This window comes from Hyperolius riggenbachi, chromosome 1 (genome assembly GCF_040937935.1).
Source record: "Hyperolius riggenbachi isolate aHypRig1 chromosome 1, aHypRig1.pri, whole genome shotgun sequence".
NCBI lineage: Eukaryota > Metazoa > Chordata > Amphibia > Anura > Hyperoliidae > Hyperolius > Hyperolius riggenbachi.
In genome coordinates, this window is record NC_090646.1 from 634,059,754 (window position 1) to 634,084,942 (window position 25,189).

General features: G+C 45.2%; 1 protein-coding gene and 1 non-coding gene across 4 annotated transcripts in view; both read left to right on the forward strand.

Moving 5' to 3' along the window:
• Positions 1-25,189, forward strand: part of ZFR (zinc finger RNA binding protein) — a 95,356-nt gene that overhangs the window by 47,911 nt on the left and 22,256 nt on the right. For 2 of the 3 annotated variants that reach the window (XM_068251255.1, XM_068251252.1), the window contains exons 6-11: positions 7,264-7,509; positions 11,695-11,939; positions 14,447-14,638; positions 16,567-16,840; positions 20,388-20,575; positions 22,991-23,110. In XM_068251255.1, coding sequence (XP_068107356.1) covers positions 7,264-7,509; positions 11,695-11,939; positions 14,447-14,638; positions 16,567-16,840; positions 20,388-20,575; positions 22,991-23,110 — 1,265 coding nt within the window. The remainder of the gene's footprint in view (positions 1-7,263; positions 7,510-11,694; positions 11,940-14,446; positions 14,639-16,566; positions 16,841-20,387; positions 20,576-22,990; positions 23,111-25,189) is intronic. The other variant, XM_068251254.1, reaches the window with a different exon arrangement.
• Positions 12,978-13,108, forward strand: LOC137532849 (small nucleolar RNA SNORA66). The gene has a single exon (XR_011024032.1). It is a non-coding gene; the product is annotated as a small nucleolar RNA SNORA66 (small nucleolar RNA).

A 25,189-nucleotide genomic window follows, 5' to 3' on the forward strand; every position in this document is an offset into this window, starting at 1 on the left:
TTGCTATCAAAGGTTCACAGCATAAAATCTACCACCGCAGAACAGCATTCAAACCGTTAAACACAGTTTACATTCGTTTGTCTGCTCCACTCATAGCTGTGCTGAAAATGAGCTCTCTTACCATGGCCAACATTAGTTACTCTAAAGGTGTGGGACACCATGCTAACCCATCACAGAATATCCTCGTACTTTAGTTCCTACACCTCCTTATGGGATAATCCGGCTTTTCCGCCTGGTATGAATAAACATTACTCTATTAGAAACATCCTGGGAGAAAATTGTTCAGTAGGTACTTTGATAACACAGGGAACTATACCAACCAAAGAGTATCTGGAATCAAGGGGTGCTGAATTGAGGATCCCACTGTTTGACTACCTCCGGCTGGCCCACTTTCTCAAAACAGTTCTTAAGTATGGGGAAACAAGCAGAGACAAAACTCCTATAGAAACAGCCTGTTTTTCATCTCCGCCATCCAGTAAGGCCATAACCGTATACTATGCTATTCTATTGTCAACAATACATGATCAAACCCCATCCTTTGTTGAAAAATGGCACAGAGAGCTAGATAGGCAGCTTTCACAGGAACAGTGGAAGAAGGCATTCATTTTTTCTAATATCTCTTCCCTCTCAGGTAGAGGCAAGGAAAATGCTTACAAGATTATATCCAGGTGGTACAGAACACCAAGGCAACTGCATATATTATATCCAGATAGCTCCGACATGTGCTGGAGGTGCCAGCAGTCATTGGGGGACATGACTCATATATGGATCTCTTGCCCAGTGCTAAACCACTTTTGGACAGCAATAAAATTAATTATTGAAAAATGCCTAAATATAAAGATAGATATTACTCCTGAATCGATTCTCTTACTAATACTTCCTGGCCCAGTTAGGAAATTCAAAAAATCTCTTAAGGCACATGCTTGTAGCAGCTAGACTGTTAATCCCTAAATTATGGAAAACTACAGATTCCCCTACATTGGCGGGCTGGCTGGCGGAGATGGAAAATATCAGGGTGATGGAAGGAATAATACAAGAAACCCACAATAGGCTTCTCAATCACCAGAACTCTTGGTTATTATGGAACATTTTCACTGAATCAGAAGAGGGGAAGGCTATCCTCTATGGGTGATACACAAGGGCATACTGAGCAATAAATGGGGGGAGACGGGGGTGGTGGGGGGGGGAGAGAGGGGAGATAGTTCTGTCTATTCTCTGTATCTTTTCTTTTTCTTTCTTTCCTTTTCTTCTCTTTTTCCTTTTCCCACTTTTCTCTTTCTAATCTGTCTCTTATCTAAAAAAGTGGGCTATTGTAGCTATTCCATTTGATTGGGCAGTAGCAGAATCTGAAAGCAGGATACCCGTAGGTCGTGTTTATATGGTTAGTTCCTGGAGTAGGGACCTTTATGACGCCTTTCCGGCACTGGTCCCACGTTATAGCTCTATTTTCAAAGTTAGTTAACTATGTATATGTATGTTTCTTGTGATACAAGTTTTATAAAAGTGCCTACTTATCCTGTACTCTGCATATTGTCATTCGATTTGAGGTAATCTCCATCTTGGATGATTCACACTCATAATGTAATAATGCCTGCTTTTCTCCAATAAAAATTTATTGAACTCTGAAAATGAGCTCTCTACTGTAGAAGCAGAGAGCTGAGAAGTGATCACTAGATAGATTTTAATATATAAATACAGCAGCTATGCAAGAAAATGCAATGGCAGCTTTCAGAGAGGATAAACTGTACTTTGGGAACTTGTAATTTGTGAACAGACCATATTACTTATGCACAAAAGCAAACATGATTACTATGGGTTTTTTTTTTTTTTTTGAATGTTGTCAGTTTTCTCCCACTTTATGGCAATTTTGGGCAAAACTGGGAATCCTGTTGGAAATTGCAGAGATGCCACTCCTATGGGTTCCAGGTCTTAGGCACCAAAGCTGTATATTGACTTGTTTTCTTAAAGCTGAATTATAGTTTGCATAAAATACAATTAAAAAGACTTTCCTCCCAAATCCCTGTTGACTGTATATACTATTATGGAAGCTGCCCTAGTCCTTTCCCTCCAGTCTGCTAGCACTAGAAGCAGCCACTTTGCATAATGTAATATCCAGTTCAGTAGTTCTGAGACTGAACAGTTTTGTCAGTGTATTTTCTTCGAAGAAGGAAATGTGGAAGTCTGCACTGGTAGAAAGCTTGTTTGTTCATGTGCAGCCGTCAAACATGGAAATATGTCTGTGTACAAAAAGGCCTCCGTAGATGTGCCTCTGCGTGAAACGGCCGTCAGGCTTCCAGTCCCCAGCACCCTCCCACCAGCCTTCATTGCCTGGACCGGAATGTGCTTTGTCTTTTTGTACACAGCCAGATTTCCATGTTCACCAATTACACGTGAATAAACAAGCTTGCTAGCAGTGTCAACTTCCACTTTTGACGACTTATGAATATAAACTGTTGCTTTGTCAGAGCACTCTAACAGCGCCAATGCCCTTCATAAAAGGACTACTGAAGCGAGCGGGATATGGAGGCAGCCATATGTATTTTCTTATATGCAATACCAGTTGCCTGGCAGTCCTGCTGATCCTTTGCCTATAATACTTTTAACCATAGACCCTGAACAAGCATGCAGCACATCAGGTGTTTCTGACATTGTCAGATCTGACAAGATTTAGCTGCATGCTTGTTTCTGGTGTGATTCAGACACTACTGCAAATAGACCAGAAGGGCTGCCAGGCAACCGGTATTGTTTAAAGGGGTTCTTCCGCGAAATAGGAAAAAAATAAAAAGTGGTTTATTTATAAACTATTAAAAATCCTCTTCAAATAGTGCGAAAAGTGTTTTTAAAAAATGAATAGTTTCATCAAAGTAACACCTAATGTAATCAGTGACGGATGACGGCCAGGGAGGCTAATCCATTTGTTAGGGGTTTTTTTTTTTTGTACTATAATATCACAAACATAACTGCTGCGTACCTAGTTGACAGTTCTGTAGTCCGTTGCTGTCAAAAATGGCTCTTACAATTAGTATAACGGCTGTTATCTCCCGGAGCTCTGCGCAGTTATTTATTTTAGTTTCACGGAGGGAGAGAGAGGACCCCGGAGCAATGAATCAGGCAGAGAGAGAGCAGCTGATCAGTGAGAACGTAGGGTGTCTATGCAGAATCCTCTAGCGAGTGATCTCTTTGTCGCTGCAAGATTTATTGGTTTGTGTTGAGTTCTCCAGGCAGCTAAAAGTTAATAAGAAAACACAAACCCATAAATCTTGCAGCGACAAAGAGATCACTCGCTTTCAGGAGATAAAGAGGATTCTGCATACACGCCGTAGTCTGGTTGCCGGGCAACGACGTCAACAAATTACGTTCTCACTGATCAGCTGCTCTCCCTCTGCCTGATTCATTGCTTCCGGGGTCCTCGCTCTCCCTCCGTGAAACTAAAATAAATAACTGCGCAGAGCTCCGGGAGATAACAGCCGTTATTCTAATTGTAAGAGCCATTCCTGACAGCAACGGACTACAGAACTGTCAACTAGGTACGCAGCAGTTATGTTTGTGATATTATAGTACAAAAAAAAAAACCCCTAACAAATGGATTAGCCTCCCTGGCCGACATCTGTCACTGATTACATTACGTGTTACTTTGATGAAACTATTCATTTTTTAAAAACACTTTTCGCACTATTTGAAGAGGATTTTTAATAGTTTATAAATAAACCACTTTTTATTTTTTTTCTATTTCGCGGAAGAACCCCTTTAAAAGGAAATAAATGTGGCAGCCTCCATGTCCCTCTCACTACAGTTGTCCTGTTCCTCAGCCACAGTGCCAATGCACAACTGTTATTTCAGTTTTCTCAGTGTAGCTTGCCTTTGATTTGACAAGCCTATCGTAGTAGTTTTTTTCTTTAACTTGCCACAGCTGGCAGGTTTAAGGGTCTTGTCTCTTGGGCAATTAGCTGCTGAATGTTATGACAAATTTAGTTTGTAGTGATAAACTTGTATGAGATGCTGGACACTGCAGCCTTAAGGGGCCCATACACCTAACTATTTTCCCGCCGATATACAGCAGATTCGATCACTGTGATCGAATCTGCTATGAAATAGTTACGCAAACTATTGATTTCCGTCCGAAATCAATCGTTCCCGTCGAGCCGTCCGTGCGGAAGATTTTGCTCGATCGACGGCGGGTCGGGAGTGCGTCGATAGCAGCGTTTGAATGCCCGATGACCGACGCAATACATTATCTGTTCCACCGGCGCGAGTCCCCGCTGTCACCGCTGCTTCTTCTCCGCTGGGTTTCGGATTCCGGACCGGCTGGCTACTTCCTGTCCTGGTAGAAAGTTTAAACAGTAGAGCACCCTCTACTGGTTAAACTTCCCCGGACAGAAAGAAGTGAAGTCAGCCGGAAGCTGGAGCCCAGCGGAGAAGAAGCAGCGGGGACTCGTGCTGGCGGAACAGATAATGTATGGGGGGGGGGGGGGGGGGGCGGGCTCAGCAGCGGCAGCTCCACCACAGATTGAGATCGGTTTCATGCTGAAATAGATTCACAATCTGCAGTAAAGGCAGCCATATAATCCCTCTGATCAGATTCGATCAGAGTGGGATCTATCTGTTAGTCGATCTGATGGAAAATCGACCAGTGGATGGCCACCTTTACAGTGTTGCCACTTCAAAACTAAGAACCTTCACCCTTGAGTACATGACACCTGAACTGAAAGGGATATGGAGGCTGCCATATTGATTTCCTTTTAGAAAGCGCCAGTTGTCTGGCTGTCCTGCTGATCATATGTCCTTTCACACTTGATGCTTTCTGTTGCGGTGCAATTGTCACATGATCACACTGCATGTTACCGCTACTGTGCGACCGTATGGTGAGGCATACTTTCCAGTAAACCTTAATGCCTTCTGGGTTAACCACGTACAGCGCACTGCAGCTCTTGCGCACCACAATGGGATCCCTGCTGCTGTGAGGGAATGCAGCCTTTTTTTTTTTTTTTTTTTTTTTTTTTACGTGACGGAACGTACCGCACTAAGTGTGAAAGAGCCCTAATACTTTTAGTCATAAACCTTGAACTAGCATGCCGATCAGATGTTTCTGACTAAAGTTTGACTGGATTAGCTCTATGCTTGTTTCAGGTGTGTGTGATTCAGACACTACTGCAGCCACATAGATCAGCAACACTGCCAGGCAACTGGCATTGTTTAAAAGGAAAGCAATATGGCAGCCTCCATGTGTCTCTCACTTCAGGTATACTGTAGCCTCCCTGGTGTTCAATCCCTACTGGATTTCTGTGCAAAATGTGGTTCAATTAATTTTTAAGACCTTTTTTTTGCCTCTAAATTACCAAAATGTGTTAAGCAAGGGTCTAGTAACCATTTTAAGTATAATACAATTTTCAAATGCAAAATCATGTCAGAAAATTAAATTTCTGCCAGACCGCAATTCCCGTACTCCAACTTTTTGGCAGAAAACTTTTCGCATCAAATTGCAAGTTCATGTGTGAATTTACCCATCCAGAGTATGTGAAAATTTGCATAAGGCCACAAATTTTAATACAAAAATCCATACCACCAGGGAGGTTAAACAGACTCAGAGATGAGTCATGTGGTCATTTTTTTCTTTTTTCTTACCCGGGGCTTCCTCCAGCCCCATAAGCACGGATGTGTCCCTCACTGTCCTCCTTAGTGCCTCCGTTAAGCCGCAATCTCCTCCAGTATACAGCTCACTGATGTCAGTGAAGAACCTTCTGCGCATGCGCACAAGACCCCGCCTGCCGTCACTCAGACTGAGCCGCGTAGCGGGCATTGATTGCGGCTGAACGCAGGATTGTGGGAGGACGGCGAAGGACGCATCCATGCTTATGAGGCTGGAGGAAGCCCCAGGTAAGTCACATGACTCATCTCTGGGTCTCTTTAAGCTACATATAAACCTTCATCTCCTAAGCGGCGCTGAAGGTTGCCAAATGTTTTTCTGCTCACTAGCAGAATAGGTACGCCTCTCGTCTGAATCAGCCCTAATGTGGCATAAATAGGAAGAGGCTATAAATCCTAATTGGCTGTTCACTTCTAGACGAAGCATTGACTCACCTTAATTTGGACTTTGTATTCAGTCTTATTTGAATTTTTTTTTTTTCCTAGAGCAAAGTATACTTTAAGTTTCCTTTTAACTTGAGGGCTCGTTCCCATTATAAGCTTCAGGTTTGCGTATGTTAGCACTACGGCACATTTTGTGCTGGCCTCGTTCAATTACACTGAATTGGGCAGCACGTGAATTTGGACAGAAATGCTCATGTAGTTTTTGTTTTTTTGGGGCCGCATTGCATTACAGAGCCTAGTGAGACACCGGTCGTTGCTTTCTATGCAGCGTGTTCTGAAACTACATTTGTTGCTAAAACTGCATGACCTCACCTCTAGTGGGAACGAGCCTGGGGCCTCTTTTTCATGTATATCTAATGAGAAGTGTTAAGAAGGTAGCCACACATTAATTGCCGCCCAGTGTGGCAAGAAGATCGATACATCTCTAATCTGAATCTGATCAGAGAGGGATCTATCCCTTCCACACACAGCACAATCAGGCTAAGTTCACAGTGGGACGTTAAAGTCGCACTTTGAATCAAAATTTTACGCAGAATAGTGCACTGCAGTGAAAAATCAATGCGCAGTTCACAGAGCACACGTTGCGTTGCTGTCTAACGCTGCATGTTAAGTGAAAGTGCTGCTTGCTGTGCGTTATACACGTTATTAGCTGCGTTAGGCTGTTTGCACATGCTCAGTAATGACTTGCATGCATACTTTTTCATGCCTGCATGCTCTGCTGTATTCAATGGTAACACTGCGTTGCGATTTTGACGCTTTGCATAGTAAGTTTGCAGTGCAACTTTAACATCTCATCAAAACGCAACGTCCCACTGTGAATCTAGCTTCAGACTGAAGCTTTGTACTGCTTGATGCAGAGCAATGCTAAGGGCTGTTGCTTTACCGCCACTTCCACCCCCGATCAAGCAAGATTTCCATCTGATCCAATTGATAACTTTGATCAACAGTTGGACATGTTGGAGCAAAGATTTCTGGCAGATTCGATCAGTGATCACACCTGCCGGCAATCATACGGTAAAATCGACAAGTGTGGCTACCTTACTATAGGCTGTAGTCTCCCTTTGGTGGGGGTATTATTTATTTAGCATACAATAGAAGTATAGAACATTATCCAGAACCATGCAACTAAACCACATTGTTTTCTGCAATACATCTTTTCTTCCTCCTGTGTACCAGCTCCTTTCGCCTTGTCTCTTCCAGTTGCCCCCAAGGCTGCCTACAGCCAGGGTGCCGCTCAGTACACTCAAGCGCAACAGACTCGGCAAGTGACTGCAATCAAACCTGCCAACCCCAGTCCAGCAACAACTACCTTCTCCATATACCCGGTGTCCTCCACTGTGCAACCCGTCGCTGCCGCCGCCACTGTGGTTCCCTCCTACACACAGAGCGCCACCTACAGCACGACTGCCGTTACATATTCTGGTAATGGATTATTTTTGTCTTGCTTGCTTTTTACTACTTAAAGGTGAACTTCATCCTAAACAAACATACTGTTAAGTTACATTAGTTATGTTAATTAGAATAGATAGGTAATATAATCTCTTACTCACCCTGTTTTAAAAGAACAGGCAAATGTTTGTGATTCATGGGGGCAGCCATCGTTTTGGTTGAAAGGAGGTGACAGGGAGAATGAGACACAGTTCCAACTGTCCTGTGTCCTGATAACCCCTCCCAGTTGCACACTCTAGGCTTCAAATGTCAAATTCAAAATGTAAGGAAAAAAACAATTTTGCACCAAAACAGCAGAACGAGAGCAACATCAGAAATCCCATCATGCTTTGCACAGCATAAGGGGAAAACTGCCCGGGCAGTTTTCTTCTGTGCATCTAAAAATGAGGCTTGTATAAGAGAAACAAAGTTCTGATGCTATGGAACTGTTAAAGAAACACCAGGTCTTTTCAGTGCTGCTGAGTCTATTTTTAGTCTGGAGGTGCACTTTAAAGTGGACCAAAACTAAAAACTGATAGTCAAGCACAATAACATTTCATATTAAATCCTAATATTTAAAAAAAAAAAGTTAACTATTTGTGGACCGCATTGATTGAAATTTACGCCCTGTTTTTATTGCTATCTGGCTTCCATGGCGCAGATTTCAACTCACCGCTTCTGCGCGCATCCGCAGTTTTCGTCGCTCTCGCCACAGCTCACTCACTCTGTCTCTATGATGGCAGAGCCCGATTTCTTTGGCTCCTGGCCTTGTCTTTCAATGTAAGCAACTCCCGTTGGCTTACATTGAAAGACAAGGCCAGAAGCAAATGAAAGTGGCTCCTGGCCGGCTCACAGGAACTCTGCCGTCATAGAGACGGCAGAGTGGGTGGCCCAGGTTACCGATGTGCAGCGATTTGTCAGGATTCCGCCGTTTCTGTACCAGCGGTCTCTGGTCCTTAAAGAGGAGCTGTTAGGTATAAGGTCTTAGAGAAAAAAAACACATATATCAGTAGCTAAAGATTGGCTGTACTTACATTACATATGCATTTCACTGTCCACGTTTGGATTTCACAGAATTTTTATATAGTATTTGCAGAGAATGATGCTCCTGACAGCCCATGGCAGGTTCCATGTTTGTCTCCTATGAATAGGGTTGCAACGGTATGAAATTCCACGGTATGATAACCGTCAAAAAAAATACCACGGTATGACGGTATTGCGGTATACGGTATTATACAATTATAATAGAATTATTTGGACCCTGAGCACCCTTACACCCCACCCCCACCCCAGTGTGGGGTGCGCTACTCCTTCAGTATATATATATGATTAAGCCCCTGGGAGATTTGGGGCCCCAGGTAAAACTGAAAAAAGGCTTACCCTGCTCCTGCAGAAGTCCAGGTGGTGTTAGAGATAGGTGTAGCCAGTAATAGGTGGCCGCAGCATAGGTAGCCAGGGATAGGTGCCTGCAGCATAGGTAGCCAGGGATAGGTGTAGCCAGCAGTAGGTGGCTGCAGCATAGGTAGCCAGGGATAGGTGGCTGCAGCATAGGTAGCCAGGGATAGGTGGCTGCAGCATAGGTAGCCAGGGATAGGTGCCTGCAGCATAGGTAGCCAGGGATAGGTGTAGCCAGCAGTAGGTGGCTGCAGCATAGGTAGCCAGGGGTAGGTGGCTGCAGCATAGGTAGCCAGGGGTAGGTGGCTGCAGCATAGGTAGCCAGGGATAGGTGCCTGCAGCATAGGTGTAGCCAGAATAGGTACCTGCAGCATAGGTAGCAAGGGATAGGTGTAGCCAGCAGTAGGTGGCTGCAGCATAGGTAGCCAGGGATAGGTGCCTGCAGCTTAGGTAGCTAGGAATAGGTGTAGCCAGGGATAGATGTAGCCAGGATAGGTGCCTGCAGCATAGGTAGCCAGGATAGGTTCCTGCAGCACAGGTAGCCAGGGATAGGTGTAGCCAGGATAGGTGCCTGCAGCATATGTAGTAGGTGCTCCTCTACATGGGTGGCCTAGTCTGTCACTTGAGCAGCGGCATCTGCAGGTGGTGTGGAGGCCTCTTGCTGGGGGTGTCTTCCGTGCCTGGTGGTGGTGGATGCGAGGAAGGCAGGCAATGTGAGGCGGCTTGGAAGAAGAGGGCACCCCTGCATGGGTGGCCGTGCGGTCCGGAAGCAGAGGCGGCTGGAGTGACGATCAGTGGCGGCTGCTCAGTGAGACCCAGAAGTGGGGGCCGCAGAGCTGTGGTGGTCCTGGGGCTTAGCGGGCGGGCGATCGGCACGGTCAGCCATGGGGAGCTCCGATCAGTAGGAAGCTAATCAGCAGGAAGTGACGGCGGCAGCGGCGTGTATGGAGCTGGGGCGGCCACGTGGTTAAGATTTCCGGAGTCCGACTGCAGCGAGCCCTGGGTCCCTGGACACTCCGCAAAGCGTCCCTGGATTCCTGGAGGCAGGGGGAATCTTTCCCACAGATGCGGTGAGGCCGTCGGGGGAGAATGGTTGGAGCTCTGTGTGCCGGGCAAATGTCTTACAGCGCCATCTTGGGTAATCCGGTATTTTCAAAAAGTGCATGGTATGGTTATCATGCATTTTGAAACCGTGGTATACCGTCATACCGGTATACCGCGGCAACCCTACCTATGAAGCCAAATGTGTCGTCATGTCCTGCCTGCTTCCTGATGATTCCACTCAGTAAAAATACAACACTACTGTGCAGTGAATATTAATTAGCCATGTGGCTAGGAACAATAGCGGACTCATGCAGTATACTCTGCCGGGAGATTTTTCAGTGCTGGCTGTTGTAACATGAGACTGTAACTTCTCACTAGCAGCCGAGGGGAGGACCCAAGCAGCCCCAGAATGCTTTGCAGTATGGTATGCAGCCTGTCGTCCTTTTAAGAGCTTGGGTCTAACATCCTTGCTGTTCAGCACACATCAAAAGTAAGAGAGATTTTTAACTTCAGTGTTGCCTTTTTGGCTTCCTTCTAAACTGTTTAACACAGGAGAATAGAGGTTTAAATTGGCTTTTGCAGCCTGACAGTTACTCTTTAAGGGGGCAGAGACCGCTGATACTTAACCCTCCTGGCGGTATGAAAAAAATCCGCCAGGAGGGAGCACAGCAGTTTTCTTTTTTCTTATTATATCATGTAGCGAGCCCAGGGCTCGCTACATGATAGCCACTGCTCAGCGGCATCCCCCCGCCCGCTTCGATCAGGAAATCCCGTTCAAAGAACGGGATTTCCTGGAGGGCTTCGGGATGACGTCATTGGGAGTCCCGGGCCAACCCTCGGCGCTGCCTGGCACTGATTGGCCAGGCAGCGCACGGGGTCTGGGGGGGGCGCACAGCGGCGATCGAGCGCGGGGCGGCGGCGATCGGTGTGTTGACGCAGCTAGCAAAGTGCTAGCTGCGTTCAACAACAAAAAAAATTAGACCAATCGGCCGGGCCGGAGAAAACCTCCTGCGCGGCTTACCCCAAACTACGTTGTGGTTAAAGAATAAGTAGTTTTACTAATTGCTGGCTGAAGCCTCTTCCCTTTCCACCAGCGTACCGCTGAGGCAGGATCGTGTTGCATGCTGGGACAACTACTACATCGTCTCCCAGAATTGCAAAGGCAAACAAAATTGCACGCTGTTGCTTTTTCCATGCATTGTGTTTTTCATGCATTTTTGTTTTTAACCTTTTAGCTGCCAATTTATTTAGAGGCTTGAAATTGTGCCAGACCAATTTATTTTAGCACATTTTTTTTATTTCTTACATGTTAAATTTCCTTATTTCTAATTAGTACTGCTGTAATGTGTACTTATAACCAATTGTCCCTAGGGGGCAGTGTGATAATAATAATAGACTTCTGCTTTGTTTATATTTTCTGCTAGTGCAGAGGGAGATCAAAGCATTCCAAGTATTTATAGCCAACTGAGGTCAATAGCCGTGCACTTATCTCAAATGGGACTGCTAATGGGTTAAAGATGGCAGTAGCCTGTATTTGATGCAGCAGTCCCCTTATCAAAAATTTTGTATGGTTGTATTTTCTATTTGTAATGCTTTGAAGTATGGTCAAAACCTTTTTCTCCCTTTTTTTTTTTTTTTTTTTTTCTTTTTTTTTTTTTCCCCTTTTGTAGGAGCTATATTAATAAAAAAAATGCAGACTTTTGTCTAGTCATGTTAACATTTTCTTTCCCCCCTAAATAGGTACAACGTACTCTGGTTACGAAGCGGCAGTGTACTCTGCAGCCTCATCCTACTATCAACAGCAGCAGCAACAGCAGAAACAGGCAGCGGCTGCTGCAGCGGTGGCTGCTACTGCTGCCTGGTCCGGGACCAACTTTACTAAGAAAACTCCGTTTCAGAATAAACAGCTGAAGCCGAAACAGCCTCCCAAACCACCTCAGATCCACTACTGTGATGTCTGCAAGATTAGCTGTGCTGGACCTCAGGTACACATCTTCTTGTCTCCAACTGTTAATGGTATTGGTGAGAACCTGTGGTTGGTCACGTAAAGCAATAGCTGTGTCAAATATGATTGTGTCCACCAATAACTAGGGTTCATTTTCTGCAGCCTTACGAAACTCCACTGCAGTGTTCTCAATAGAAAAAAAGTGGCTTCAGTTAGCTATGGAAGGCTCAGACTGTAATTCTTGGTACTGGTGTGCAACAGTGACCACCCTCAACTGACCATGCACAGTGCTATGCACTGCAGTACAAGTCGAATGTTGGTGTTTGGGAGGGGGGGGGGGAGGGGATTGGCAATGCCTCTGCCTGCTTTTGATAGCCTGTAGGCGGCTTCCATGTGAAAGCTATAGTGTGGGCAGTTACATGGTGGATGGCTGTGGTCGCTGTAGGCGTGTTCCAGTCACAGGAAGTACTCTGACAGAAGTACCTGTCGCAGCTTTCCACAGCCTCATTTTTTAAAGTGATGTGAGGCCACATATACAGTAACTCAATTTTCTTTAAAAATATAGTCTGTTCTGAGGGGCAAGCCTCTGACCTGATGTTTTAGTATTAGGCAGCCACAGAAAACTGGGGCGTAAAAATTTTGGATATAATTAAAGCCATTTCTTATCCCAGTATGGGGTTTGATTTCACCTTGGCCTCATGGAAAGTAATGCTTTAAACTATAGTCAGACTCCCATCCTGTTAGGTTAGTTCAGGTGTTTGTCGCAGATGCAGATTTATAATTAGAGGACATAGGATTCCCGTGGGGTCTATTCTGAATATATGCAGAGGAGCTTTGTAGCCTCTGGGCTATGTACATTTCTGCTTCACACTTATTGGTGAGTTGACGACTTCCAGTTTACTTTTTTGTAATCCAGCAACAGAATGACTTATTTTTACACAATAAATATAAAGCTGTTACACTACGGTTGCTTTTTTTTTTTTTTTTTTTGTGTGCGTAATGCAAATACAGTGTGGGCGAGTTGCGAATCTCTATTTATATCTTGTCATAATACACTTATTGTACCAAGAACTCTGATTTGCAAACTAGATCACTGGCTCTGCATGCAGTTGCAGAAGCAAGGGGGAACAAGTTTGCTATAGCATCTGATGTGGAAATTGATGAGCCCTAGAGGACTGTCTCTACGGATTACATTTTTTTTCTACACAACAGCCATTGGTCAGTCCACAAATCGGTAAAACACTGTTTAAACATGTCGGTCTTTGCAGAAAAGGCAGGGTAGGACCTGCCTGTGAGGCTCCTTTTACACTGCAAATCGCAATTCTCATTTTTCACTGGATGCTAGCAACAGAAAAAGAAAAGCCCAGAAAAAAACAGCATGCATGAACTTTTTTTTTTTTTTTTTTCCTTTTTAATCGCATAAAAAAATGGTATTGCATGTAGTGTATAAGATCCCTGAGTGTTTGGTGTCAATAAGCAGGGATGGTCCATGAGTCAGATACAGGATACAGTTATCAAATTCTGCCCTTTGGCCCATTTTCAAGCTGCATAAATTGACATAGGTTTGATTTACTGTATATACTTGCATATAAGCCTAATTTTTAAGCACAAAAAAAATGTGCTGAAAAGTTGCCCCCCTCGGCTTATATGCGAGTCAGTGGAGCAGAATGGATGGTGGAGCAGGGTTTGTTACTGGCAGAGGAGTGTAAGGATTGTGCACTAATGATCCTGATCTTGCCATCTGGCTCACTGCTGTGTTTGTGCCCCCCATCCCCTGCAACATGGTGTGCAGAGTGCACAGCTCAAACTACCTGTGTCCCCTGGCAAGTGGGGCAAAGTGTGCCAGCAGCATGTCAGCGGTGCAATGATCAGGGATTCTTCCTGTGTGGAGTCTTGAGACACATCTGTATCATCCTTGTGGCACATCTGGCTATGGGGAGGGGGCTGACTTGTACTGGGGGCACATCTGGCTTGTGTGGATGGGGCTATACTGGGGAGGGGGCTTATACGTGAGTCAATCACTTTTTTTCCCCTGGTTTCTGAGGGAAAAGTGGGTACCTCGGCTTATACTTGGGTTGGCTTATATACGAGTTTATACGGGTATTCACACTTTGGGTGTAGGTTAAAATAGCTGTGTTTTCTGCAAGTGGAGATTAAAGTGCTCTGAATAATAATTAAAAAAAAAAAACCAAAGCACATTTATTTAAAATCCAAGTGAAGACACAGAGTTCAGTTAGTGCTGCTCACTGCCTCATAGAGAGCGGCAGAATTAGGTGAGAGTTTTATGGATTTTAATAGGTTGGTTTTATGTGTGTGTTGCCTTCAAGGAATTGGTTCACAGATGGTCTTGAAGTGAGTTTTGCATGGATAACGCCCAATTTCTAGTCTGGGATCCGGTCCCCAAACAGATAAATGCCTGCATTACAATTCTTCTGTGTGATTCATGTTAAAATGACTGCTAGCTGGCACCTTTGCTCTGCTTTTTGCTTTGTTGCTGATACTTTAAAGGTTTAGTCTATTGTCTGACCTCAGTCTTTGTCACAACAGACGTACAAGGAACACTTAGAAGGCCAAAAGCACAAGAAAAAAGAAGCAGCCTTAAAAGCCTCCCAGAACACAACCAGCAGCAGCACAGCAGTGCGCGGGACTCAGAATCAGCTCCGCTGTGAGCTCTGTGATGTCTCTTGCACAGGAGCAGACGCCTACGCTGCCCACATCAGAGGTGCTAAACACCAAAAGGTAGGATTTCCTTACTCGGTTTATGTAAGTGCACTTCTGTTTATTTAGTGGCGTCTGTCTTGTGATGAGTGAGGGGCTTGCTGCACTCAATGAGGGCACAGTGTCACCATATCTGCAAATCAGGCAAAAATGGTGGTGGAAAGTTGGGCACTGCCACGGGTCATAATGTAAATTATGAGTATAGCGCTTAGTCAGTAATTTGGGCGCCGTCTTAAGACTGAGCCCAAATTATGATAAAACTGCGTAATTCGACAGCTAACAATAGCTGGAAGCCGTCCTGTGTATGAAGGATAAATTACTGGCACCAGAATGCGGCTTTGGAGGTGACAATGGCATCCGCCAAGGTCACTAGCAGGGCGCTCCCTTCCAACGTCAATCAGTGCAGAAGAAAAAAGCCGGGGCAAGGAACATTTAAAGAGGAGCTGTCAGCCATACTATCTCAGAAAAAAGACACACGCTCTACTAACATAACATATATACATTGCACTGTCCATGTTGTGATTTTTCTACAGTAAAAAAAGAGAAAATCCTTCTTAGCATTTCCCATTTTAACTGTGGCTATTTTGAAGCCAATCCTGATGTCCTTTCCTCCCTTACTCTCCACTGCCTGATTGTGCATGCATTGCCCACCCTTCACTATAGAAAGTGCATCTTCTCGGCATGAGAAATATTGGCCAATCAGAACGGGACAGAGGTGTGGGAGGGGAAAACCGGAGGGAAAGAGGCTTCAGCCAATCAGACTACGTTAGTTAAGTCTGGAGGGGAAAGTAGAGAAGCAAAAAAAAGGACAACCCAGCATGCCCTGCAACTTCCTTTGTGTACCAAATAAGTCAGGTAAACTGGGGAATGATCATTGACTAACAAGAAAAGTGATTTAAACTTTTGGACTGCCTGGTTAGCGGGGAAAGGGGAGGATGGGGTAAAAGATAGCCTGACATCTGTCTTGCGACTTTTTTCTTCTTCTGCACCAATAGCTAAAGCCAAATTAAGTCTTTACCTGGTCTCAATGGTGGCCTGGAGGTGCAATAGTGATTAAAGGGAACCTAAACTGACAAGGATTTGGATTTTTCCTTTTAAAATAATACCAGTTGCCTGACTCTCCTGTTGATCCTGTGTCTCTAATACTTTTAGCCACAGCCACTGAACAAGCATGCAGATCAGGTGCTCTGACTGAAGTCAGACTGGATTAGCTGCATGCTTGTTTCAGGTGTGTGATTCAGCCACTACTGCAGGCAACCAGATCAGCAGGACTGCCAGGCAACTGGTATTGTTTAAAAGGAAACAACCATATCCCTCTCAGTTTAGGTTCCCTTTAACCTTCCAGACGGTAACGCTACACACAGCTAGCATTTTGCTAGCTGCGTGTGCACACCGATCGCCTCCGTGCCGATTCGCCGCTACCTGCCGCGCCCCCCCCCCCCCAGACCCCATGCACAGCGCTGAGGGGTAGATCGGGACTCCCATTGACGTCATCCCGCCCATCGCCATGACGTCATCCCGCCAAGCCCTAATGGAAATCCCGTTCAGAACGGGATTTACGGACGGGCTTTATCGCCAGAGGCGATCGGAGCAGGTGGGGGGGATGCCGCGGCACAGCGGCTATGATTTAAAACAATAAAAAAAAAAACCTGCTGCGCTGCCCCCTGGCGGTTTTTAATAGACCGCCAGGAGGGTTAATGCTGCCTGGACTTTTTCAGGAGCAGGGTGAGCCGGTTTTCGGTTTTACCGTTCCCAAATCTCCCGCCTCCTTAATTACAGGTTTGTGTATATTTGATTATTGAAAGCCTTGTGCACATGACATTTGCCTTTTATAGGGATGCCCATACAAGGACTGACATTTTGTGGGTGACAGGTACACTTGATACCCAGGTGTAAGGTTTTACCACTTATCAGGTTTACTGAAAGGCTTAATTTATTTTTTCCATCAGGTGGTGAAGCTGCACACCAAGCTTGGCAAACCCATTCCATCAACAGAACCAAATGTTGTGAACCAATCCGTCACTTCTGCAGCTGCCTCCAAACCAGCTGTCTCATCAAACAGCGTGTCCAGCGCGAACGGCAGCTCCTCTGCCACCACGACCGCTGCAAAACTGCTCACGTCTACAGCTAGCTCATCTCTTGGCACCGCGAGTGCAAACAAAACGTCCACCATCTCCTCTAACATCGTCAAGAAAATAACCACACCAAAAATAACTTTCGTAGGTAAGTAGATTTAAAAGTGTGTAATGTGCAGACAGAGTAATACTACTGAGGGTAGCTTAAAGCCTCTCATCAGTGACAGATGTTATAGCTTGGCAAGAAGAGAGCCCAAACTATTTGTGTGTCAAATGAAGTATCTGCAAAAAAAAATCTTTTTTTTTTTTTAATTTCGTTTTGGCACCTGAGCTAATGCAGCTGTATCAAAACTCTTGTATGTATTGCTAGGTATGAATCATTAGTGTAACACAGGTCCCCAAAATAAAAAAAATACATTTATGCATTACCTGTATCCTCGGCAGCACTGTGGAGTCGGTACAAAAATCATCAGACGACTTAGTTTATGAAACCTCCGACTCCAGGTACCCCAAATTGCTCCGCCTGACTCCTCGCCTCTGACTCCACAGCCCTCAGTGCCTTTATACCAGAAGCAGGTGCTGAGTGAAGGTAAGGGTCATTTTCCACTAGGGAACATGATCGCACTGCGATGACATCGCTTTTCCCTCCATTTTCACTACCCTGATTTGCCTGCAGTCTGTCGGGTGAACGGTGCAATTGTGAGTTCCGACAGGAAAAAAAAAACCTTGGTGGGAAAAGTTTGAATTGTGGGGCAAATTGCATCATGATTGCAATACAGTTTTCCCACTCTCCTACACAAAGTATAGGCTCACAAATGCGCCTAAAATTGTGCGGGCCGGAGATTGCGTTTTAGGTATAAACCAACCGTACTAGTGGAAAAACGGCACCTCGATTTACATGTTAATCGCATTGCTATTGCAGAGCTGTAGGATACACATGGATCTCTGTGACCATTTGAGAGCTTTATATTACTGAGAGCTATACTTACACCTGATTCCACCATTGGTTGACAGCTATGTATTCACTATCTTTGTGAATAAAACTACGAATTGAAAATCTTCACTGCTAGTCGAAGTTGCTTCACTGCAATTCAAGTCTGGACCATGTAGGGAAGGATCTGTAGCCTGTGAGGTGTGCTGCTAAGAAGATATACTTGCCATAGTATTTGGAACGTGATCCAAACTTTCCACTGGCCCGATAGCTCTGTCGGTCACAGCTGAGTAATGTAGTTACACATTTATGCTTCCTACCCCTTGTTGAAACAAGGAAAATTCATATAGATGACTGGACTGCAGTAAGAACCCGAAATATGTCCTTATTGAACTAAAAAAGGTTAGGATTTAATAGTTTGGTCAGTATTTGGCAAGGCGTTGGACACATTTACAGATCCGCCGAATAGTTGATTTGCAAAAAAGCATCCTTTTCCAAATGTCATCTCTGCATTTGCAGTGCCACCTGTGCCACTGGCTTACCACATGGTCCCCCCTCCTACACTGTCATTACGCTGTTGTAACTACCATGCCTGTTCTGCATAATCTGATGAGGGAACTAATGCACAAATACCCACTCCTGCCAGCTGGTGACTGGCCTGCATTCAACAAGCCAGAGCTGCTCAGAAAGTTTCTGTTCTTAAAGAAAATCTGTAATGAAAAAAACTCCCCTGGGGGGTACTCACTTCGGGTGGGGGAAGCCTCCGGATCCTATTGAGGCTTCCCCTGTCGACCTCGATCCCACGGCGGCGGAGAAAATCCTCCTAGAGTGGCGGTGATGTAAATATTTACCTTTTTAGCTCCAGCGCAGGCGCAGTATCCGCTCTTCCCACGGAGATAGCCGAAAATAGCCGATCTCCTTCGGGCCGGTCTACTGCGCAAGTCGCCTGCGCAGTAGAGCGGACTCGACGGAGATCGGCTATGTTCACCTATCTCCGTCAGAGCTGCAACAGCGCCCCCGCTGGAGCCCGAAAAGGTAAATATTGCACAGGCTGTTTGATTTGTCGCCTGCGCGCTCGCGGGGCTGCAGCGAGACCGCCGGACACAGGAGGGCAGGGGAAGCCTTGATGGGGTCCAGAGGCTTCCCCCTACTGAGGTGAGTAACCCCCCAGGGGAACTTTTTTCAGTACAGGTTTTTTTTAAAGAGTACCCAAGGTGCGTTATTAAATCTAAAAAAAAAAAAGGGACACAGAGCCGTGTTCCCATCTGCAGGACATGCCTCTGTGTGCCCTGCTTCGCGCTCTTTGTGCCCCCTGCACATCGCTAGCACCCGGAACCTATCGACATTCAGATGTCGGCAAACTATCCGGGTAGGGGCGTCCCACTGCAGGATAGGAACACCTGCGTAACGCTTCTTCCCTGACTATCAGAGCTTTCTAATAAGCTCTCCGCTGCCTCTCCCCGCCGCCTACACGTAAATCAGCGCTGTGAGACCACAGGCTTCTCCAGCGTTGTGACCCCAAAGGTGACAAAACTGAAAGTGAAGGATTGCAGAAGCTAGGAGCGAAGGGGAGATGACGTAATGAGCGCTACCTGATCCAGCAACCAGACCCCTACATTATTTTCACTGGAGTTCCTCTTTAAGTAAAAGTTGTTTTTAGTAAGATTTGGTGGGGGCTAGCATCAGTTAGGCCCCTAGACTCTTTCCAGGCCCTACGCAACTGCCTAGGTTTGCCTTGTAGATGACTTGGCTCTGACCACTAGTGTGCTTTTAGGCCCCTTTCCCACAATTACGGTTTTTCGCAGTGCGATCCACAGAGACCTCAGAAGTGCATCGACTGCATCGTCTGTTTCCATCCAAGCCTTGCGGTTCACTGTGGAATCGCAACCCATGGTTGCTGATCAATTCACACAGGGGAGCTTGTGATATTCATTCATTATAATGAACGGAAATCATAATGCATGGGGAAGAATTGTATAGAAACGCATGTGCCAGACCTCCAGTGTAAATGAAACATTCAATGAATGTTGTTCTAATAACGTTATAATTACCTGCTGTGGCTTTCCACCCCAATCCCTCCCCAGGCCCCACATCTAGACTCCTGGTTTGTAGCCCCACCCCCTGCTGAAAAACACCATGGGTTTCTCTGTCTCCAGTAAAGAAAACACAAAGGTGGTGTTCAGGGGGGAGGGGCTACGCTCTGAAAGCTGGTGAGCGCCGGGCTAAAAGAGGGATTCGGGAGGAAAAAGACACAGCCGGTAATTACACGTTTATTAGAAGAGCACCCATTGAATCTATAAGGTCAGTTTTCAATGTTTTACCTGTAGACCCCTTCTCGGTCCAGTCATGGTTTGCACTTATCTTCTCCTGTACAAAGCCAGCAGTACTGGTGCCAGCCAAGCTGTCAGAGGACGTTTTTCAGCCATCAGTTGTAAATTTCCATTAATAAAACCAGGGCTGTGGAGTCGGAGTCAGAGCAATTTTGGGTACCCGGAGTCTGTAATTTCCTAAACTGAGTCAGATGATTTTGGACAAAATCATCAGCCCTGGTTAGTATTAGACTAAGGAGTCGGAGCCATTTTGACTACCTGGAGTCGGAAGATTTTTGTACAGACTCCACACCCCTGTATAAAACAATATGCCGACCTAAGGAAGCCAAATGAGACACGCGATGTTAGTACTCCAATATATACTCCAATATATATTGAATACACTTTCAACTTGTTCCTGGGGAAACTCATAATTTTGACATTCTTTTATCTAGGTGGAAATAAGTTGCAGTCTACTGGGAATAAGATTGAAGATAGTAAAATGAGCGAGACTGTCAAGGTTGCCCCAAGCGTCAGCATCCAGTCACCAGAAACAAAGATGGACACGGTGTCTGAGGCTGCCCAGACTTTAGCTGCTCTTCAGAGTGACGTCCAGCCCGTCGGTCACGACTATGTCGAGGAGGTAAGCTGCAGATTCTAGTCTGCTACATAAGTGGGTGATAAGTGCTGCTCGGAGAATAAAAGGAACATTCATATTAAAGGAATTCTGAGCCGTTCAAAACACCATATTGCGCTGCTTAATTTGTTCAGAAGTGTGCCTCCCACGTATCTGCTGTGATAAATGGAAGCTGTGTCTCATAGCGTGGATATATGGTTAAGCAATTTAGTGATGCATGATCATTGAAAAGGAAGGGGGACATTTCTTAAATGCACTACTAAACTCCAAATTAAATGTATTTAATACAGGAGCTGTGCTGACTGCATTATCCTTGCACTCTCAAATTGCTCTCTGCCAACATTTTCTGTACAGCAATGGTGAATGCAATTCCATCCGACCTCTGCTGTATTTGTTACATTCAAATAGGAATAACTCTAGCACAGAGTAGACCACCACGCAAGCTATATTGGGGGAGAGCCTTGGATCACCAGGGAAGCCATATGGGGAAGGTGGAAAGCACCAGATACCAGGAACATGTACAGGGAGAGAAGAGGTTCACTAGACGCTACATAACTGATTATGGGTGCGAGGAAGGACCAATTGACACCAGGAAACTATTTGGGTGTGGGAGGGGAACCAATAGACATCAGAGAACTGTACAAAGGGAGCACTAGACACCAGGGAACAGTATAGGGGAGCGAGGGGGCCACTAGACACCAGGGAACTGTATAGGGGAGTGAGGGGGCCACTAGACAACAGGGAACTGTATAAGGGAAGGAGGTGGCCACTAGATGTTGATGTTGGCATGCGACTTGGTCTCAGGGTGCACTATTGGCCCACTTTGTATTTGAATTTGATGGCCCCTGGGGTAGAGGAAAACTGCATGTAAACAGTAGATCACTCACTTCCGTCTCTGTAGCCACATGGGGGTGAAAGGACACGCTCATGTGCTGGTTTAGAAGCAGGATGTCCAATGTAGTTGTACAAAAGAAGTTGGGCACTGTCCCAAGGCTGTGATTTATTTCATCAGGATTGTACAGTTAGGCCCTGTCCACACTCGAAACAGCAAAACGCCTAGCGATGATTTTGCCGCAGTTATGTTTTGTGATTCTCATTCCAGTGAGTGATAATCACAGTGCAATAGCCGGGAATATGCTGCATGCAGTGCGATTGCTATCTGCGGAAATCGCTTTCGCTGCAGTGTGGGTAACCCCATAGCATTACTTGTGCTTGCAGCGCTTTGCTGATCGCCAGCTGAAAGCGCCCGAGTGAGATTGGGGCCTTTAAGTGCGCGCAGATACATCGATGCCTGACACGAGTGCGGTGCCATCGGGGTGGGACACTGGACAACACGTGAGCAAGCATCTTGATGGACTGCTTTTCACCTGGTGTGCCCCCCCAGTTGCATCGCACTTGTGTCATGCGATGACCTTGTGTCTGCACACACTTTAAAAAGGAGCGGTCAGCCATACTATCTCAGGAAAAAACACAAGTAGATACATCAGTGTTCTCCCCAGGCTCTTTTAGCCGGGTGCTTTACCCGGCTAGATTTAACGACCACCCGGCTGTCATCGGCTCACCTCCTCCTATGCTGTAAGCAGAGTTACCCTGCATTTTCATCTCGCCGCACCCGGCTGCTTTTTCATGCCACCCGGCTGGAAAGAAATTCTGGGGAGAACACTGTACATACTTGCTCTACTTACATAACAGATGTATTGCACTGTCCACATTTTGATTTTAGTGATTTTTCTACAGTAAAAAAAGAGAAAATCCATAGCATTTCCCATTTTAACTGTGCCTATTTTGAAGCCAATTCTGATGTAATTTCCTCCCTTAGTCTCCTCAGCCTGATTTGCCCGCCCCTCACTATAGAAAGTGCATTGTCTCAGCATGAGAAATATTGGCCAATCAGAGAGGAACAGAAGTGTGGGAGGGGAAAACAGGAGGGAAAGAGGCTTCAGACAATCGGGCTGCATTAGTTAAGTCTGAGGGGAAAGTAAAGAAACAAAAGGACAACCCAGCATGCCCTGCAACTTCCTTTTTGTGTATCAAATTTTGTGTGTACCAAATAAGTCAGGTAAACTGGAGAATGATAATTTATCAACAAAAGTAATAGTGATTTTAACTTTTGGATTGCCTGGTTAGCATCCTTATTACAGTACATGTTTACCAGATAAAAATAATTGATTTTATGCCCTACAGTTACACTTTAACTTGTGCATTCCTTCTCAAATAAATCACAGCTTTTGGACAGCGCCCCGCTTCTTTTGTACCATCTTATTCCTATTTGAATAGGTGATTTGAGCTTCCCTGTATTCATGAATGCAATGCCAGAAGTCTGTGTGTCTGTAATTTTTACAACCATGCTTGTGTGTTTTTACATCAGCACTAACTGGTGAAATACTGAATATTTTTTATTTCCTCAACTATTTCTTGTAGGTCCGCAACGATGAAGGAAAAGTTATCCGTTTCCACTGCAAGCTGTGCGAGTGCAGCTTCAACGATCCCAATGCAAAAGAAATGCACCTGAAGGGAAGGAGGCATCGTCTGCAGTACAAGGTGAGCTGCTGTTCATTAGAAATCCTCCCTGTCTGTTGCGGCACAGTCATAGTTACAGGATGTCACACTGCACAAAGCCCTAATTCATTTCTAATTTTTGCAATATAAGCTGTTGTCAGTTTTCATGACCTCCCCAGATTGTAGTAGGCTTGAAACCTTGTACATGCTGGTAGTTAAAAGCCTGATCTTGATGATATTTTTGCAGAATGAAACACTTTTTTGCATAATCTATGAAATGTAGTTTAAAAAAAAAAAATGCCCGAACTATGCAGTGTTCTCAAGCCCAATTATCTGGGTGTTCCGCTAACAGAGCTTGAGGAGAACAGTGCTGCTGCCACCTAGAGTTTGCTGTATCAATTACAATCATGTAATTCAGACAGCAAACTCTAGGGGGCAGCAGCTATGTTCACTGGGCATCCCGCCTATGAATTATTACTCACTGCCTTCCTGCCTGCATCATTGGGGGTTGAAATTTTAGCGTGTCAAGAATTTTCAGCCTTGTACTGATGGGCATTTCATACTGCCTCACGCAAATGTCACGCTTTTTCAGGCATTTTGGTAGGATTTGTTTTTACACTGTTCCAGTTTATGCCTGATCTGAAATGGTTTAAACTGTCGTCAGGCCCTGTGTTTTTTTTTTACCTTCTCTGTAACTAAGCACAAAAATAGGCTTGCTTTGTTAGTGTTAGGAAGAATCTACAGTTAAAACATACATGTCAAACTCAGGTCCCCAGAGCCATCAAGTTTGGCCCTCAGGTGGTTTTTCCCACGCTGCATTATGTTTGGCCCACTCTAGACCACCAGCAAAGCTATATTGGAGGTGAAGCCCTAAATCACCAGAGAAGCCCTATGGGGGAGGGAGGAGGAAAGCACTAGACACCAGGGAACTGTAAAGGGCAGGGAGGGGGCCACTACACACCAGGGAACTGTATAGTGGAGGGGGCACTAGACACCAGGACACTTTGAGGATGGCCCGCAACTTGCTCCCAGTGTTCAATTTCGTCCCACTTTGTATTTGAGTTTGACACACCCCTGAGTTAGAGGAATCAAGAGGGTGAATGTTTGGGTTAGGCTAGTTAAATAGGAGTCAGATAAAAAGAGCGCCTCGCGGCAGAGGACATTTGGGTGCCACTATAGCCGTAATGTGAATTATGGCTATAGATATTACGGCTATAGCAGCACTTGGTAATTTAGGTGCCGGCAAAAGACTTATCCCAAATTACTATAAAAAACTGCAGTTCGCCCGCCAGCAATAGCTGGAAGCCGAATTGCGCACACACACCACACACAACACACACACACACACACACACACACACCACACACCACACACCACACACCACACACACACACACACACACACACACACACACACACACACACACACACACACACACACACACACACACACACACTATGGCGCCTTTGGCGGGGGAATAGTAATTAGCGCTGCCGGGAAATTTGCCACAGCAGGGTGAGCAGTTTTTCGGCTTCAACCTGCACCCAAATATCCTGGCGACATTATTGCATCTATGCAGTAAAGTAGCCTGTGGACACCTGGGAAGTTCAGGGATATCAGACTGTAAATGTACCCTTGTATAAAGCAGCCACATGTAGGAAAGCAGATATGTCCTTGCGTTTCCTCTTCATATGCTAATTGTACTATTCGCATCAAGCAGGAATACTTTATTATTATTATTATTATTTAGTATTTATATAGCGCCGACATATTACGCAGCACTGTACAGTATATATGTATATATATATATATATATATATATATATATATATATATATATATATATATATATATATATATATATATATATATATATACACCTTGTCACTAACTGTCCCTCAAAGGAGCTCACAATCTAGTCCCTACCATTGCCATATGTCTATATTATGTAGTGTAAGTACTGTAGTCTAGGGCCAATTTTTAGGGTGAGCCAATTAACTTATCCGTATGTTTTTGGAATGTGGGAGGAAACTGGAGTGCCTGGAGAAAACCCACGCAGACACGAAGAGAACATAAAAACTCTTTGCAGATAGTGCCCTGGCTGGGATTCGAACCAGGGAC